General features: G+C 37.9%; 1 protein-coding gene across 5 annotated transcripts in view; it reads right to left on the bottom strand.

The window, feature by feature from the left end:
- Window positions 1-19,838, bottom strand: part of IKZF3 (IKAROS family zinc finger 3) — a 132,494-nt gene that overhangs the window by 26,505 nt on the left and 86,151 nt on the right. For 4 of the 5 annotated variants that reach the window (XM_077164510.1, XM_077164512.1, XM_077164515.1 and 1 more), the window contains 2 exons: window positions 2,528-2,785; window positions 1,500-1,667 (listed from right to left, as the gene is read on the bottom strand). In XM_077164510.1, the coding sequence (XP_077020625.1) occupies window positions 1,500-1,667; window positions 2,528-2,785 (426 nt within the window). Of the gene's footprint in view, window positions 1-1,499; window positions 1,668-2,527; window positions 2,786-3,136; window positions 3,967-19,838 lie in introns of those variants that run through there. The other variant, XM_077164513.1, reaches the window with a different exon arrangement.

Raw genomic sequence — 19,838 nt, 5'->3', positions numbered from 1 at the left:
CGTTTCTGCCAAGTGGCTATAGCAAAGTCTCTGCTAAAACAATAAAAATGGAGCTAGTTAATTCAGGCTATTGTCTGACTAATAGAAATAAGAGTAAACTACAAAAATACTTTCATCTTAATTTCTAAGAAGAAGCAATGATTCTAAGATGAGCCTTTATCCTTTCAACTCCTCCAAATTCTTTATTGCTTGAAATATGTAAGCAGTAACTTCAACTTGGCTTCATTTTAGCTGTGCAGGGCTGGCCTTTCTGATAGAATGGTACAACATACCCCATGGACCTGTAGTTATAGGAGCCGAGATTTTTATTTTCTAATCTTCTTGCTCTGCTTAAAACAGAGTTGTTGGGATTTAAAGTACTAAAAAATCCTTATGGAGTCCCAAATTAATACAAATGAAGGTTTTTTAGGACTAAACATTTTAAGTTTCTTCACAAATTGAGGTCTTCTAGTGGTTTAAAAATTACTACTATTATTGGATCTTATTTGAAAAAGGCAATGGAATGGAACCATTCTAATTATTTTGGATCAAACAGGCTTAATTTGTTACTTTGAAGGATAAGCTACAAAAGAGCCCTCTCTTTGCCACTTATGATCTATCAAGGTGGGTTTTGTCAGACCCACAGTCAAGGTGGGCTGACTTGTTTAATTCCCTGGTCTCTGAATTGCGACCACGTTACAAACTTGGGGCTAGGTTTTAGTCAGAGCAGTGTATGTATGTGGACTGACAGAAGAACAAAAGCTACTGCTGCTGCTTCTATCTTTTTTTCAATTAAAATGTTGTCAGATAACATCAAGAACATGTAGTCCCAAATTTGAAAATAAACTCAGTCTCATTTTCCTAGGAGGGAAATTCTAAATGCTGAAAAAGAAACCGTTGCTATTATCTTGTTTGGTCAAAATAAAGAGTAAAAACATCAAATGAACACTTAGCTTTTTTGGCATTCTTACTGCTGCTCCTCCTTTAGAGGTTAAAAATAATTAGGCGATCAAGAGAAGAGTTAGGTTTAAGAAGTTTAGCCCAGAATGGTCCCCAAATTAACCTCAAACAACAATTTATACCCAGTTTACAGAATTTCGGTAATTCACAAATTGTGCATCATTTGATTTCCCAGTCTTCTGAATGAAAAGTTTCTCTTCTTTTTTAAAGGAAAATTATATTTCAATAAAGTTTACCATCAGTAAATACTGATGGTGAAATTTTTTTTTGGTAAAAATTAAAAAGGCATTTTTTATGGGGCAGGCTTGCCCAGTCTGACTGCGCTGTTCTCTAGGGGAGCAAGGATGGTGAAAAGATGATCATCCCCAAAGAGCCAGACGGCGAGCAATTAATGCCTTAATGGACGTGTAATTAGCCCTAGAGGTCTCTGCTGTTGTAACCCTTCAGAACAAGAATGACAGATTAAAACCTCCACACTTAACTCTTTCTAGTTTCTACAATGGGCTCTCAGGGACAAGCATTTACTCTCTCTTACCAGAGAGCTCATTTCTCTCACTTACCAGAATGTGTCCTAAGATGACCTGTGAGAGCATCTCTTCTCTGGCATGCGTAGTTGCAGAGGTGACACTTAAAAGGTTTTTCCCCTGTGTGCAGTTTAATGTGGCGGAGGAGGTTACCTTTCTGAGTAAAAGATGCCCCACACTGATTACACTGGAATGGGCGTTCACCTTAAAAAAGGACAAAAATGAGACTTCTGGTCACCAGGCAAGTGGAGAAGCACATACACAGGTGAGATGCCTAAGGCAAAGCTCATCTTTTAGACAGTTTCTGTTCACACTGGGTTCATTTGGGAGCTGTATTATGAGGCAAGCAAGGACTTACAGACTCTTTCCTTTAGAAGACAAAAAGCACCCCTTGGCAAGGCTATTTTGGGCATCTTCTTGTCTTGAATCAGAGCAAACAAACCGAATAGCTCAAGAACCTAATGGGTGTAAGTTTTCACATTACTTTTATATTACTTAGCATATGATCTCTGCCTGAAAAAAAAAAAAGAGCCACAGATGCAAGCCCTAATAAAGTATCATGGGCCAGAAATGTTTCTGTGTCAAATGTCAGATGGAATCTATGAGGCCCAATGGAATTGTTGTGTTTGTATGCATTTCCATAGACTACCTGTTTATTGTCTGAAGATAAATTCTTTAAAACTGATACTTTTTATCTACCAAATTTGAACCCAATACAGTAAGGAGCTCTGCTTTTGTTAAATGTGTTATGAAAGATGCCTAAGAAGCAAACCATACAATTCAACTCCTACTTATTAACGAAAGAAAAAATATTTAGCTGACCTAGAACACTGCTCTCTACAGTCTTTTTTTATTTATAATATTTGCAATATGTTTGTCAAATGCATGGTGAAGCAAGAATAAAAATCACTGAGTAAACAGAAATGCAGAGAGGAAGAAATACCAGAATTATCGCAAAATGTCAATGGAAGAAATGAAATGTTGAAATCCTGTCCTATCACATCATTTCTTACATGGCTTCATCAGGACAGTTTTCAGAAGAATGGAAAAAGGAGACTATTTACCAGTATGGCTCCGCTTATGAACCATTAAAACATTGAAGCTAACACAGGATAATCCACACACATCACAGTTCATCTTGCCACCGGTTGGCCTGCCACCATCGTATGAGACATGTCTCTCCAACTTAATGTTTTCATATTCATTATATTCTCTCGAATAGCTGTAAGGAATTTCAGGCTCTTCTGCATTCCCCATGGGCTCTGGCTTTAAAACATTCTCATCTCTTTCGTTGTATTCATCTTTCACTTTCATTGAATCATCTGCAGGGAAGAAAATGCAGAAATGAACGATGATTCTGTTTGGAACTATCAAAGCAGCTTAAAGAGTAGAGACCCGCAGCTGACAAGTATCAAATGAAGCGAATATGACATTGTGCATCTACAAAACAAGAAAATACCATTAGGGTGATCACTTATTATCTAAATTCAGAACTGTAATCAGAGGATAGCACACATATTCATGCACACAAACAGATCACAGTATTTCAGGCCATCCAGAAAGTTAGAAGTAACAGATGTTAGCTAAGACTGTTCAAAGCAATCATGAAGAAAAAACATTTGAGCAACTCTTCTCCAGGACTGAGTGAGAAGAAAGGTCTTCAGATCTAGTACCTTTTTTGGTGGCTATAGTTAAAGACAGAGTGATGCGCTCTTAGGTTTAAAGGAGAAAGTAAATATAGTTTTTGTCCTTCAAATGCATCCAATTTAAGTCACTAATGCTGAGACAGTTGAATAGTTAATATAGTTTTTCTGATGTTAAGCCATGCTCTGCCTCTTCCCTTTCCATGTATTTGAACTGCTAAAACTTGTCTTATCTCCCTATCTCTCTTGGAACTGATAAAGACACAAGCCTGAATGTAGAGGAAGCCACCAGTACTAGTGAAATACTGTTGAGAAAGACAAAAGGAGAAGTAATTCTTTAACATAACCTTCTAAGGAGTCACTTTCATTGACACAGGGTAAATAGAGCTCAAGCTAAGCAGGGGGGAAGGGGATCTGCACCCAAGACAGGGAGAGCTAAACTCAAGACCTAGAATTGTAGGACTGGATAAGAAAAAAGGGAATGGCTCAAGTGGGTTGGCTGATCAAGTACCATTTGAAAAAGAGCTGCAATAGAGGGGCCAGTCTCTCCAGAACACCAACTAGTTCCATCCCCCTATTCCCTATTATCAATAGCTCCTTCCAACATGAGAAAGTTAGAATGGGCATAGCCTAAACACCCTTGAAGAGTGGGAAAAAGATCAGATAATGGTGGAGTTAGTTATACAGAGAAGGTAGAGTTTAACAAATGTGTATGACTGCTGAATCATTACATTGATATTTCTTTTAGTCTTCAGTATCTTAGAGAGCTGTCTTAGGTGAAAACCTAAAATTGTGTTGTAACTCATAACAAACTCTGAAATCTGTTCCGATGCGCTTTTAAATTTATTACTTTTTTTTGTATATATGTTATTTTTCACAAAAAAAGAAAAAAAAAGTTGATTGTGCTGACAAATGCAAAAAGCTAAATGATGACATTGTGAACCATTAATTGTACACTTTGGCTGATTACATAGTATGTGATTATATAATACATATTAATAAAAAGTAAAAATAAATAAAAAGAGCTGCAATAATCTTAAAATGAAAAGATTAAGATCTCTTAATCTTAATTAGGTTGTGGAAGAAAGATCTCTTCTTCCACAAGAAATGAGGGAGGCAAATGCATATACTGGACTAACAAAACCTAAGAATTTCCTCAGTGTAAAAAATAATAATAATTAAACATTTATAAAGGATTTTTCATATATAAAATGTTATATGACTGCTTTTCAAACATGCTTAGAAATCAGAAGTTGTCCTCCTCCATGAGGAATCACAAATCAATGGAATTTTAGGGCTAGAGGGGAATTTAGAGATCATCCAATCCAACCCTCTTGTTTATCAGATAAGGAAATCCAGGAGCAGATATATTTTAGGTAATTTGTCCAAGCTTACATCGCCAATTAATAGCAGAGGTATGACTGGAATGCTGAACTTAATTCTGAATTATCACTTACTTGAGTTCGACCGCACACACTAGAGATACAAAGTCTAAGTGGCTTCTTTCTATATTCTACACCCTCTCACCAATGGTGTAGACATCAAAACTCAAAGCATGCTGTAGTAGTAAGGATATTTTTAAAAACTACACATCTCTTCCAAAAAAAGTCAGTAAGTGCTGCTCCTGTTGCCACATAGGAGGAAGTACAACTGCAGCTGTGCCTGGCTTGTCACCTTCAATGCAAGTTTCAATTTTCACTTCTAACAAAGTTACCTTTCATCTATATTAACTGTGCTTGCTTAATAGAGCAAGACGGGAGCATAACCACCAATAGAGAAGCCATTGCTGCAGCACTGTCCCACTCTTCTCACCACAGTTCATGGTTCACAACCTTTCACTCACTGACTAGCAGAGGTGTAGGGCTGCAGGCTAAATCCAGTAGGTATCAAATTTGGCCATCTTATGCATTTGGGTTATACACGAATTGATATCTACTTCCTACATGGAAAGACATCATTCTCTGCTTTCTCTGGACAGGTCTTTCAGATTGTTTTCAGATGGGAATTGTTTGCTTAAGTGGTCTTTATTTTCTTAATTTTTTAACAGAGAAGGATGCACCTGACGCTTGTACCCACCTCCCTTCCTCCAACACTCCAGCTGTGGGTGATATTCCACCAAAGCTTGAGTGCTCTTCAGTTTGCATGTAGGCGTTTAAAAGAACCTCAACGGAAAACTTCAGCTACTGAAAACCAAAAACAGCAGCTAGAAAGGGCCAGCAGACAAGGATCCTTTACATTTTGCTTAGAAATGTTAAAATGAACGGTTGTAGGTCACTTCATGGTCAGTAAACATTAAACAATACTAATCGATGTGCCAAGTTTCTGAAAAACACAGGGCATAATAAAACTGCAGCTTCTTCCCTTAGAATTTTGGCTTTAGTGGGCCTGACCTGTAATCAATACTACACTGACCTGGCTCAAGATCAAGGACTTGGCATTGTCCCTCAGTATCTAGTTGTAGAGGAAGGAAGACAGCATTTGAGACCCAGGGTCCTAAGAGAAAGCATAAGGACTCATTGGACCAAAAGGGTTCTTGATACAGTTGCTGGTTTGCCGCTGGCAATCTTACCTTTAATTAGGGACCTGGGTCACCTCTCTGCATGGTTACAGGGGCTAAGCAATTTATTAGGGTTTTGGGGAAAGACCATGTAAAAGTAAACAGAGTTGGATATTAGAATAAATTAGAATCTAAGGTATGAATGAGATTCTCGAGAAGTTATAGGACTTAGCACCCAGCCTCCAAACGTAGTCCACCAAAACAGACAGAAGAGACAACAGTCTAATTAACAGGATTAATTGGAGCAGAAGAAAGGGAAGCATTCTACTTAGCATCCCTAGAAAAAATTAACAAACGTCTGAAATCAAACTCGTCATCTCTGAATCAAAACTTGCTTCTAATACATGACTTCTTTACACAATATTTACCAATGGCATCTTCCTTCTTTCAGTCTCCAAGTCCTGAAACTGTGGAATCCTTTATCTTTCTAGCTCCACACTAAGTCAGTCTCCGAGACATTTATTTTAAATCCTTAGGCTTTCTAGATGCTAACTCCTCTTTTCTATTCCCATTTGCAACTTAGTTTAGACTCTTGTTACATCTTATTTAACCTCCTCCTCTCTCAACACTCCTTCTTAGGCAGATATACTAGAAAGGTAATTCATGCTCTACCTCTACAGACTCAAAACGGATTCAAAATTACCTGTTATCTGGCTTCTGTCTCCAAAATTTACTAAATCTTCTCTCCCGAAGATCACCAATAATCTCCTGATTCTTAAATCCATGCCATTTTGGGGGCAATTCTCCCCAACTTCACTGTAGCCCCTGACACTACTAGCCAGCACTCCTTGATTCTTCTCTATTTCTATTTTTTTCAATTAAATTGTACCTCCTGTCCTTACCTTTCCGATAGTTTCTTTCTAGCTCTTTTCCTACCTCTGCTTCCTAAATATGGCCCTTGACCCTCTTTTTTATCCTCTACGCTCCCTCCCCTATGGCAATTTCATCTACTCTTAAGGTTTCAACTAGCACCTTAAATGAATAATTCCCCAAAATATCTCTCCCCTTTCCCAGTGCTCTATTTCCAAAGGCCTCCTAAATATCTTCCAAGTTACTCAGGCTAGAATCCTTACAGTCATCTTTCCTCCCTTTTGTTTGCACCCCACAGTCATTCCCCCACTGGTTCTAGATTGTACCCTCTCTCCAATACGTCTCTCCTCCACAACATTCTGCATGCCCATTATCCTAATTTTCAGATCCTCATTACTTTTCCCACAATCTACTGCAGCAGCCTCTGCGTTGTTTTCTCTGCCTCAATTTTGTCTCTCCTTTCCAGCTCATCCTATACTCTATCACCAGATTTCTACTCTTAAACTATAGCTCTGGTCATATCATAGCCCTGTCAGATTTCTTCAGCGTTCTCCACTGCCTACAAAATAAAGTTCAAACTCAGAAACAAAGAAACTGAAAGACCTTGCATGATCTTTACTTTTCAAATCAAGACTTTATTGAATAAATGTTACACAACATTCTTGAACATTTCACTCTGAGCATACTTAAGGTGAGAAACAATTTATGTCATTCAAGCCTACACAATGAAATAGGCTTATGAAGATTTGAAATACAGACTTTATCTATTTTTGGATTGTTCAACTACTCAGATATCCTTAACCAAACTAAACAACTTCAAAGTATTTTGCACTTTTGTTCAAATTATTTTCTTTGCCTAAAAGATTCCCCCCCCAAATTCTCACAAATCCAAATTCTACACTTTTTTTAAAGGCCAAGCTAACATGCCATCTCTCCCCACCATGCCTTCCCTAACCCCCTAGCCTGGAAATAACCTGTCCCTTTTTCCTCTGATCTGAAAATCATCATCTCCCCTACTGATCTGAAAAGCTACCTGAGGGCAGAAACTTCACAGTTGTTTGATTTTTTTAAAAACCCTGTATTCCCTATAACACTATTCCACCTGTGTCTGAAAAAACCAGAGGTTTTGTGGTTTTAAAATAAAAATTTTAGGGTCCCACCATAGATTTACTAATCTGGGGACAGAGACTGGAGATACGCATTTAGAAAAACACGCTTCCAGGTAAATCTTATGCACAAGGTGACTTAGAGTTTGGCACACTGTCTTACATAAAGTATATACTCAATAAAAATTTAGCACATGAATGTACCATTGCATTAGCCTCCTACCTGGCCCACAGTGTATGCAACCCCTATTTATACTACATCCTATTGCCAGATTAACCATCCTGTAGCACTGAAACCCTTGTTCACAAACTTTAAATGATTTCAATCAAGTCCCAGCCTCTTTGATTACCTAATTTCTCACTAGTCTTGAATCATCCTTCTTCCTAAACAATAACTTCACTACTCAAGGTCAGATCCTGGGGTCAGCAGTACCAGCATTCTCAGGGGCTTGCTAGAAACATAGTTCAGGCCACAGCCAGCACTATCAGATCAGAATCCTGGAGGATTATTAGGCACATTAAAGTCTGAGAAACACAGAAGCAATATGAATGACGGCAGTTTCCCAAGTCTCCTTTTAGTTCCTCCCAAGAGCAAATTCTACTCTGTCGTCTAGATGCAGTTCAAATGCCATTCCTTTCATGCCATTTTCCTTGATACCCCTACCTAAAATTTTTTTTTCCTGTTTCTGTGCTCTCATATGCCTATCTCCTTCGGCTATATGTTAATATTAATGTAATTAATCCCTATAGATTCACCTTTGTATAGTCAATTTGTTCGTAAAATTTTATATATAAACCGGTAATATTGTGATACTGATTTATGTTACACATTCAGAAAAGTTAACCTTCATTTTTCATTGATTTTTTCAGTTGGTGACTGTCGATACCTGAACCATTTAATGAAGTCAGAAAATCTCAAATATCTGGCAACAAATACTTGAAAATACTTGAGGAATTGTCTTATAATCTCCTGTGAATCTTTCCTATTTTGAACCCCACCCCCTCATTTTCATTTTGTAAATTCCATTTTTTCCTGTAATATGTATCAGGTTTCTTAGATGAACAACTTAAATTGACATTTAAAAGACTATTAAGATCTCTGTAGGCACTAGCAATATTTTCTTTTTTAAGCCAGGTGGTGGGTTCGTGGATCCTTGTTTTATTATTATTCCTTAAACTACACATATAATTATATTTGCCTTTTTGTATCTATGATATATTTCATAATAAAAAAAATTAAAGGCTTCCTGAGTATATTTTTTTGTAACTGAACTTGTGGAGAAAGCAATATACCAAACCACAAATTGCTGATAAAGGTAATTGCTATACATTCCCAGAGCGGGGAGGGGAGAGAAAGATGTCTAAATTGAATTTAACCCATAGGAAATTAGATTAAACTAAACTTCTTTTAGAAAGAGCTGCTCTGGGGTACAATTGCTCCCATCTCTGTCTGTGTTCTGGAGGCCTCTTAGGAAGATGACACATGCTACACAAACACACACCCCAGAGAGAATTTCGTAGGCTGAAGAGAACAAAGGCTTGGCTCACTGGGGCTGATGCACATGGTTTCATTTCCTGGGGTGATGGTTATCACATGAAAGGCTTGCACTCCAGAGTAGACATTTTTGGTTTCACCTGAGACAGTGCAAAAACAATGGGTTCTGGAAAGGATCCAACATCTAAATCCTTCAGGGGCAATAGCAGTCTCAGCCAACTGTGCCTCAGTTTGTTTTTAAACTGGCACATAAAATGCTTGGTTGGAGAGAAGAACCTATCAAAGATGGCAAACAGAACAGGCAACTTAGGTGTCTTGGACGGCATGTTGTTCCTAGGAATTTCCCAATGTAAACTCAGGATTCTGAATTCTACCCTGAATTACGAGATCCTCAGAATCCAACTAAAAGTGTTGAAATAATAGCCTCAAGTTTGCCAGAGATATTGTGAGAAGGGACAAAACAAGATAAAGGCTGTTAAACAGGGAAGACACAAAAGGGTGATGGTGTTCAAGTGTTTTACAAGGATTGGGGGTCATAACCATGAAATCCTTAGCACATGCAAAAGTCAACTGGATAACAAAGAAGCTTAATCATCTTAATGTGGCATTTTAATGATGCCACTGATTTGCTATGCCAATTCAGAGATAATGAGGCCCTAATGCTACAGATGTTCAGTCAGGCTAAAAGAAAGGGGGGGTGGGCCTTTTTCGCATGCCATTTTCTAACTATCCAATTAAACAAATTGTGAAAGCATCTAAATAGTTTACCAGGTTTTGACAGCTGTTAATAGGATTTAGAAGCTTGAAGCACTAAAGAGCAAAATGGGAGATATATGTATTGTAGGTATTTAGTCTACAGAGTTTGTTGCTATCATCTAATCTAGTACAAACAGATTAAGAAGAACCATTTACCTTATAAAACTAATGACTGAACCCCTTTCTCACAGTGACCTCTTTGTAGTAAGAACAAGAATATTGAAATTATGGGTCATTCTCATTTTCTAATTGACAATTTCATGTGTAATGTGAGGAAGGAGAAAAATCAATGATATTTTGAGAAGCGAAGTATAAGGAAAAGTTTCAGTATTTGCTCACCAATAAAATAATAAATCCTCAATGCAAAAAGACTTGAGGTCATTACAGGATCCATTATGTTTTCCTTGTTCTCTTTTTTTAAGTTTTAAAATGATAGACATCTAGTAATTTCAAAAGCACCTATTTTTTTTTTTTTTTTAACATGGGCAGGCACCGGGAATCGAACACAGGTCCTCTGGCATGGCAGGCAAGCATTCTCGCCTGCTGAGCCACCGTGGCCTGCTAAAAGCACCTATTTTTAAATTAAGAAAAATCTCGAAGAGAAATCAGACTAATAAGAGATAAAATATTAGTACCTCAATAAGCAGTGAAATAAGAAATAGCAGGTTTGAACAATATCCAGTTTGATTAAGTTCTCATTAAAACACATTCTTACCATATTTTAAAATCTGCCCTTAAAAATATCTAGACTGCTAGTTAGCACATCATGTCACTTCAAATTCAAGAGTATTAGCACGAAAACATGACGTTTCAGTTGTAGAGGAACCATATACAACCTTACTAATGATATTAATCTTCATCTTTTCATCTGACTTTTAAATAGCTTATTCACTGGTATAAAAATGAAAATAAATTCGTTTAATAATTTCAGTGCAATTCTTTCTCTATTAGAACACAAGAAAATACATTACTTTTCACAACAGGAATAGAATATACATCAGCAGTAGGTAAGGGCCCAGCTGCTTGGTTGGGCTGAGATCTTCAGACGTCATGAGGCTAGGTGCAATTCTTTATAGTTGTGAAGACTGAAGAACATCGACTGTTCCTCATAAACTACAAAGCAGTATACAGATATTAACGTATTGTTTCATTTCTCTCCATTATAACCATTAATTTTTTTACTGATTATTTTTACCTATTACATTATTTCATACTTATATCCCTGAGAAATAGTCACTATCCACTAAAACTAATGAATGAAAATACATTTAAAGAGGCTAAGGTGTTAGATGTTTCCTACACATACCAGAAACAGACTAAAGTATTAAAAGTTCATACCTTCTAAACTTCTAACTAGAAGTTCATTTATAAACTTTCTTTTCATTCCTAATTCCCTTGTATAGAACACTCTATTTTTAAGAGAATGCAACAAAAAAAAAATTAAAATTGTTAAATTATAATTCCTAGAAAAATTTTAAAATTGTCTGAAAACATTCTGATCACCACAATAGTAGACTCAAGACCACAGGTAAAGAAAGGAATGAGACTATCTTCACTATACAGGGCACCAGTACCTCCTGGTATATATGGTATGTGTTATGTTATATGACAGTTAACACGATCATTTCCCACACAGACTGGAAGTATCTTTAAGGCAGGAGGGTAGATTTTATTAATATTTGTATCTTCAGAACCTGTCAGGGAGCCCAGTTACTATAGGTATTGAATGAATGAACGAATGAATGAATGAACAAATTACTTGAACAGCCTGACCCAATTTAGTGATAATAAACAGGCCAGCTGGGAATAAGTAGAGCTAAGTCAATTTGCCAAAGCACTCCCTAATTTGTCTCCAATGTTCTGAAGCTGACCTATAGTATGGAGAGCTTTTTCTTGTGATACATCAGAGAAAGGCTCAAATCCCACAGTGATGACCAGTTTCTAGTTAACTTCTTCCTTACTGTAGTCTGGTTACTGCCCCTCCTACTCCACCACTTGGAACAAGATGCCACTGGCCAGTCCCTGCTTCTTGAACCTCTTCCCTTAGCAACTACTCTTTCTTGGTTGTATTCCTACCTCACCTAGCCGAAGACATCCAAATCTGTATCTCCAGCCTGGATCTTCCTGCCAAGGCCCAGATAGATTCTTCCAATCACTTTCCAGATTTCCTACACTTGTTTTACACTCAACAAGTTGCAAACTAGCTCATTATCCATTTCCTTTCTTCTTCCTTTGCAAATCTACTCCTCCTACAGTATTCCATTTTCCAACCCCCACTCCCATATGGTGGTTGCTTGATGTTAAAGCCTGAGCATTATTCTGCTTGCACCCTCAATAGCGCTTGGTATGCAAGTGAATGACTACTTACCAAATTAATGGAAGGAAAGGAGAGAAGGAAGGAGTGCAAAATTGCTCTTTGCTTCAATTACAAAATTAGGGTTGACAGTGTTTTAAAAATTACACAGATTGTAATTTTGCCTGGGGCTAGCACACAAGGCCAGAGTAGAGGAAAACAATATACTGTAATTCTCACCTAAGGTATACCAAATAGATCCAAAAAGTATACAGGATTCTTGGAAGAGAAAAGAGAAATCCTTGACTATAAGGATTAAGAATTAGAAGATTCGTTCTTTTTAACATTAAATTGATTAAAACAAAATATGTACAAAATAATATAAAATTTGCCATCTGATATATATAATTTGGATTTCTCCCCTCTCATGCTTCCTCCCTTTCTCCCTCTCTGGTTTTAAATAATGGAATTAGAGCACAGGGAAATATGCAGAAACCCAGCATTAACTTCTCTGAGGTGAATGTACAATGTTAAAAGCACACAAAGGAATAAGCTATCTTGACACCAGAACATGTTTATCCCTGTGGGTGAAGTATAAAAACTGCTTAACAGCCATCCAATAACACACTTTAAGGACACAAGCAAAGATAATCCCAGCTCCATGAGAAACTGTGAAGGGAATACTGCTGGCAGAATAAAATTAGAATAGAAATCAGCTAACAAACTAGAATACACATTCCTACTATTTCAAATGATCATGAATAAAGAGACTTCTGCATTGTATTCAAATAGCATCAGAATGAACACTGATGATTACAGAAACAGGACAATATGGTATTACACTCTTATTTTGCCCACTGAAATATACTGGAATGTCTTTTTTCCTAAAGGTTCAAATGAAAGAACATGGGTTTTGCAGGACAGAACCTAGGTTCAAGTGGTAATAACTAGCTGTGTGATCTCAGCAAGTCACTTGACTTCTGTGAGTTTTCTCATTTGTACAACGATGGTAATATCCACACCCAACATGTTGTTTCAGTAAAGAAATTAAGCAAAATAATGTATATAAAGACCTAGGATAGTGGCTGAGACATAATATCTCCATGACTTTGGGTTAAGCAAAGATTTCTTAGATGTGACACCACAAAGCATGACTCATAACTGAAAATATCCATAAATAAAAATATTGATAAAGCAGATTTCATAAAAATTTAAAATATTTGTGCTTTAAAAGACACCATTAAGAAAATGAAAAGATAAGACATAGACTTGAAGAAGATATTTGTAAATGACATACCTAAAAAGGACTCATATCCAAATATATGTAAAGAACTTTCTGATTTCAAAACTTACTACAAGGCTACAATAATAGAGACCATGTGTTACTGCCATACAGATGGACATAAAGATTAATGAAATAGAATTGAGAGTTCAGAAATAAAACCCTTACGTTTATGGTCAGCTGACTTCAACAAAGATGCTGAGACAATTCAGTAGGATGGTGAGGGTGAAGTGGGTGGGAAAGAAAAGGAGTCATTTAAACAAATGGTGCTGGTACAATTGAATATCCACATACCAAAAGATGAAATTAGATCTTTACCTCATACTATTCACAAAAATTAACTCCAAATAGACCACAGACACAATGTAAAAGCTAAAACTATAAAACTCTTCCAATAAAACACTTTATTATAAGAAAATCTTTGTGACCTTTGGTTAGGCAGATTTCCTAGGTATGACACCAAAAGCATGACTCAGAACTGAAAATATCTTACAACAAGGATAAATAACTCAATTTAAAAATTGGAGGAAGATCTGAACTGACATTTCACCAAAGAAATTATACAAATGGCCAAAAAGCAAATGAAAAGATGCTCAACATCATTAGTCATCAGGGAAAGGTAAATTAAAACCACAATGAGATGCCATTTCACACCCGCCAGAATGGCTTCAATCAAAAAGATAGACAATAACAAGTGCTGGTGAGGACATGGAGAAATTCACATATTGCTAATATGAATGGGTAGTTTAGCTACCCATTCAACAGCCACTTTGGAAAAGTCTGGCAGTGTGGAGGACAACTTTCTAAAATGGCTTCCAATGATTCCTACCTCCTACTTTTCATATCCTTGTGCAATTTCCCCCCTTGAGTATGGGCTGGACCTAGGGGACATGCTTCTAAATTAATGGGATATGGTAAAGTGATAGGAAGTCACTTCTGTAATTAGGTTATAAAAGACTGTGACTTTCATCTTGTGTCCTCTCCCTCATCCTCTCCCTCTCCAGTGGTTCCTGTGGCCTCTCTGATAAAACGACCCACACAGCAAGGAACTGAAGGCAACTACTGGCCAAAATCCAGTGAGGAAATAAGGCCTTCAGTCCAACAATCCTCAAGGAACTAAATCCTGAAAACAACCACATGAGCGAGATTGAAGGTTGATCCTGCCCTAGGTGAGCCTTCAGATGAGACCACAGTCCAGGCCAACACCTCAGTTATAGCCCTGTGAGAGCCCCTGAAATAGAGGGCCCAGATAATCTGTGCCTATATTCCTGAGATGATACATTTGTACTGTTTAAGCTGCTGAGGTTTGGGGTAATTTGTTATATAGCAATAGATAACAATTACAGGCAGTTTCTTATCAAGTTAAACAATTTATCACACAACCCAGCATTTCCACTTCTAGGCATCTCCCCAAAAGAAATGAAAACTTTTGTACACAAAGACTTGTGCATAAAAGTTCATAGCAGCATAAGAACTGAAAAAGTAGAAACAATCCAAATGTCCATCAACTGGTAAATAAACAAAATATGGAATACCCTTACAACAGCATATCATATAGCCATAAAAAGGAACAAACTACTGATACTTGCAACAACATGTATGACCCTCAAAAACATTATGCTATGTGAAAGAAGCCAGAAGCAAAAGACTACATATGGTATGATCTCATTTATATGAAGTGTCCAGAAAAGGCAAATCTGTAGAGACAGAAGTCAGATTAGCATTTACCTGAGGCTAGAATAAGAATGGGAGATGACTGCAAACAGGAACAAAGAATCTTTTTTGGGTGAAAGAAATATTCTAAAACATGGTGATAGTTGTAGAACTCTGTAAATTTACTAAGATCACTGAATTGAACACTTAATGGTATGTAAATTATGTCATGCCAAAGTTGTTAAAAAGAGAAGAAGGAATCTATGAGGATAAAAAAACTTGATAGTTAGCTATCCTGATACTGATTTGATCTCAAAGGGGAGAGTTCAGCTACCCATTCACCAACTACTGACAAGTTTATCTTCTGACATATGATTAATTCCAGAAGACAAATCCTCATAAGAATATCATTAACTCCTTTTGTTCTTATAAAACTTATTTTTCACACTCTTTACAAGGAAATAAATATGAGTAACTGGTTAAAAAACACACAAGGTACATCTGCTACTACATTTGGCAGCAGGAAAGGAGGCTAAAACAATCAACTGTAAAAGGGGTGGCCTGACAGGACATCTTCCACACTTATAAACACTTATTTTATTATCAAGTTCAGACAAATATCTAAGTAACTATTGATTTTTGCTCTCTTTCAAATATTGTGTTAAAATCCAGATTTTCTAATTGTATTACTCTTTGCCATATTTTGGGCTTTTATAGACTATATTGTCTCCTGCATTGTTAACCCTTAACCTCTTCCTAATAATTCAGTGTGCTCTACTAGGCTGCGATATCATTAATATTAAAGAGTACCAACCCTGACCTAAAGGCTGCAGTGGTAATAATGCATATGGGGATGCCCTCTGAAGGTTCACTGAGGAATGTGAGAGTTTAATTCTCCCAGAGGACAAAAAGAAAACAACAAAGAATGATCTCTTCTATGCAGTCTCAGAGCAAGAACCAGTACAACCTGACGGGCTAGAACAGGAAAATCAAGCTGTACAGTTGATGGGCAATAAGGAGTCATTCACCTAAAAATACCAGAAATAGTTATGGGCTTCAGGCACGAAGAAAGGAATAAAGGCATATTAAGTTGTGTTCAAATTTTGGTGGGTGGGGAGCATGGCCGCAAGCCTAGACTGACTTCGGAGAAGTTAATACAGAGCCCTTCATGTTTGCTCTAAGGCTGCTACAAATTTCCCTGAGGGGTAACAAAGGGTAATAAAGGCATGAATGGGATTTCTGTTTCATTAGCCGCAGGTGCAGAAAAGGGTGGTTCTAACAAATTTTCTCAATGTCTTTAATGCCACCAGACTGACTAATACAGTGAAAATATCTATCATAGTCCCATTTTTACTTATTCAGCTGACATAATTAACAAATCTATTAAGGGTAAGGTCACAAATTATTTTTAATTATTAAACCATGGGTCTCCATATGCTACTATTTAGATAGCATCACCCAGTGCCTAATACAGTTTTTTAAGACTTCCATTCCTACATCCTCAAGTCTAGATCCAACTGCAATCAGTTAAAGCAGATTTCAACCAGCCAGCTGAATGAGAAAACATCTGGACCTACCAGTCAGAAGGAGAAAGGTCACATGTTAAATCCAGATAATCTTGTTTATTGGTGTTTGAAGGTTATCCACCAAGGGCTGGATTACCAGGGTCCTCCTCTACGCCTTGCTCTGACATCTTCATTTGTTTGCTGTGTGTGTGTGTGTGTGTGTGTGTGACACTTAAAAATCCAAAGCATTAAGAGACTGTATTGTTAGTCACTTACAAATGCATTTTCCTAATTCTAAGTCCAAATATAATGTTTGCTAGACTACTGATTAGCCGCTGGAAGAAACTATGTAACACATAACATAACTGTCAGGGGCAAAAATGTCTATTCTTTTTTTTTTTTTTTAACTGCTTTCTAAATTTCTATGGACGAAACACCATCAACTTTCCCCATCAAAGTTAAGAAAAAAGAAAGACCTTTGAATTAGCAAGCAATCAAATGGAAAGAAATCACCTTTGGGCAAGTTTCAGGTCATTGACAAAGAAAAGAGGATTGGGCTTATGCCATGATTTTTCATAATTACTATATTCTATTTGTATATATAAAATGAAATGAGCCAATAGGAGAGAATAAAGTTAACAAGTCCTAATACCTTAAATATTTAACTTTAGGTCAGGGCTTTTAGTAATCTTTTGTGGGTTGTGGGACTCTTTGGGAGCTATATGAATGTCATGGAATCTTTGCCCCCCAAAAATGCACATATGCACATAAACATAAAAATTTCACATGGCTTCAAAAGCTTTATGAAACCTGAGGTCTCTGGCTCCTGGTGTTCCAAGAACAATAGCTAAATGCAAGCTAAAGGAACAGAAACTTGAGAAACCACACATGAAAAAAGAGTACAGACTCTACAAAAATAGTTGAGAAAAGGCAGTAAACAAACAAATAGCTACAGCCTACAGCAACCACCACCACCAAAAATACCCTGAGGACGGGAAGAGTCTGATTATAATTCATTATATTAATGATGTGTTGATTGGACCTGGTGAGCAAAGAAGTAGCAACTATTCTAGATTATTGGTAACGTATTTGTTTGTCAGAGGATGAGAGATAAATCCAATAAAAATACAGGGTCCTTCCACCTTAATGAAATTTCCAGATGCCCAGTAGTGTGGGATATGTTGAGATACCCCTTCAGAGGTGAAGGGTTAGCTGCTGCATCTGGCCCTGCCTATGACCAAAAAAAATTTTAAAAAGAGGCACAATGTCTAGTTGGCCTCTTTGGATTTTGGAGACAACATATTCTTCATCTGGGTGTGTTACTACAGACCATTTTCTTAGTGAGCAGAAAAGCTTCTTGTTTTGAGTGGGGACCAGAACAAGAGGAGGCTCTGTGACAGGTCCAGGCTGTTGGGCCAAGCTGTTCTGCCACTTGGGCCATACGACCCAGCATATCCAATGGTGCTAGATGTGTCAGTGGCAAATAGAGGTACTGTCTGGAGCCTCTGGCCAGCCCCTATAGGAAAATCACAATGCAGGCCTCTAGGATTTTGAAGTAAAAGCCTTGTGACCCTCTGAAGATTACTGTCCTTTTGAGAAGCAGCTTTGGGACTGCTATCGGGCCTCAGTAGAGACTTAATGCTTAAGAAACATAAAAATGGGCCACCAAGTCACTATGAGACCTGAGTTGGCTGTCATGAGCTGTGTGTTGTCTGACCTACCAAGCCATAAGGGTGGATGTGCACAGCAGCACTCCATCATAAAACAGAAATTATATATACAAGATAGGGCTGGAGCAGGTCCTGAAGGCACAAGTAAGTTTCATAAGGAAATGGCCAAATGCCCATGGCCCCCACTTCTGCCACATTACCTTCTCCTTCCCAGCCTAGAGATATAGCCTCTTAGAAGTTCCTTAAAATCAATTGGCTGAGGAAGAGAAAACTCGGGTCTGGTTTATAGATGGTTCTGCGCAGTATGCAGGTACTGCCCGAAAGTGGACAGTTACAGCACTGCAGGCCCTTTCTGGGATGTCCCTGAAGGAGAGAGGTGAGGGGAAATCTTCCCAGTGGGTGGAACTTCAAGCAGTGTACACGGTTTTTTGTTTTGCTTGGAAGGAGAACTAGCCAGAAGTGCCGTTTGTATACTTACTCATGGGCTGCTGCTAATCATTTGGCTGGATGGTCAGGAACTTGGAAGGAGCATGATTGGAAGATTGGCAACAAAGAGGTCTGTGGAAGAAGCATGTGGATGGACCTTTCTAAGTGGGCAAAGAACCTGAAGATATTTGTGTCCCATGTGAATGCTCACTAGAAGGTGACTTCAGCAGAGGAAGATTTTGGTAATTAAGTGGATAAGATGACCCATCCTGTGGATACCAGTCAGCCATATCAGGAGAAGCCAGGATTGGAAATGGAGTTATCCAGAAAGGATTTGTGGAAAGTCCTACTGTCTGATGGTTGGGACCCCTGTATACTGCATGCTAAACTGACAAATTTTTGCGAGATCTGTATGAACAGAACCACTGCCAGTCTGGGCTAAAAAGGACAGAAAAGAGATAGACTGAAGGAAAAACTGCTTCAAAGGCAGAACACATGTGTGTTAAATAGTTAAGCTGCCAGAATGCAGTATACCAGAAATGGAACAGCTTTTAAGAAGGGAATTTAATAAGTTATAAGTTTACAGTTCTAATGAGAAAATGTCCAAATTAAGGCACCAACAAGAGGTTACCTTCACTCAAGAAAGGCTGATGCTGTCAGAACACCTCTGTCAACTGGGAAGGCATGTGGTTGACTTCACTAGTCCCTTGCTCCTGGGCTCCATTACTTTCAGCCTCTGTTCCTATAGGTATTCCTCACTTTGATTTCCAGGGCTGGCTTTCATTTCTTGGCTTCCCTTGGCTCTCTTCAGTTTCTGGCTTGCTTAGCATCTCATGGGAAGTCACATGGCGATGTGTGCTGGGCTCTCTGCCCGTGTCTGCTCTCTGTGTTGGCACTCCAAGCATCTCCAAACATTAGTGCCTGTCAGCTCTGAAGCAACTGTTCTCTAAGCATCTGCATCTCCAAGCATCTCTATCGGTTCTGAGCTTTCTCCAAAATGTTTCCTCTTTTAAAGGATTCCAGCAAACTAATCAAGAACCATCCTGAATGGGCAGAGTCATATCTCTATCTAATCAAAAGGCCACACCCATAATTGGGCCGGCCACATTTCCGTGGAGATAATTTAATGAAAAGTTTCTGCCCTCCAATACTCAATTAGGATTAAAAGAAATGGCTCTC

Source organism: Tamandua tetradactyla, chromosome 6 (assembly GCF_023851605.1).
Source record: "Tamandua tetradactyla isolate mTamTet1 chromosome 6, mTamTet1.pri, whole genome shotgun sequence".
Classification (NCBI taxonomy): Eukaryota; Metazoa; Chordata; class Mammalia; order Pilosa; family Myrmecophagidae; genus Tamandua; species Tamandua tetradactyla.
This window is presented reverse-complemented; position numbering and strand designations above follow the sequence as displayed.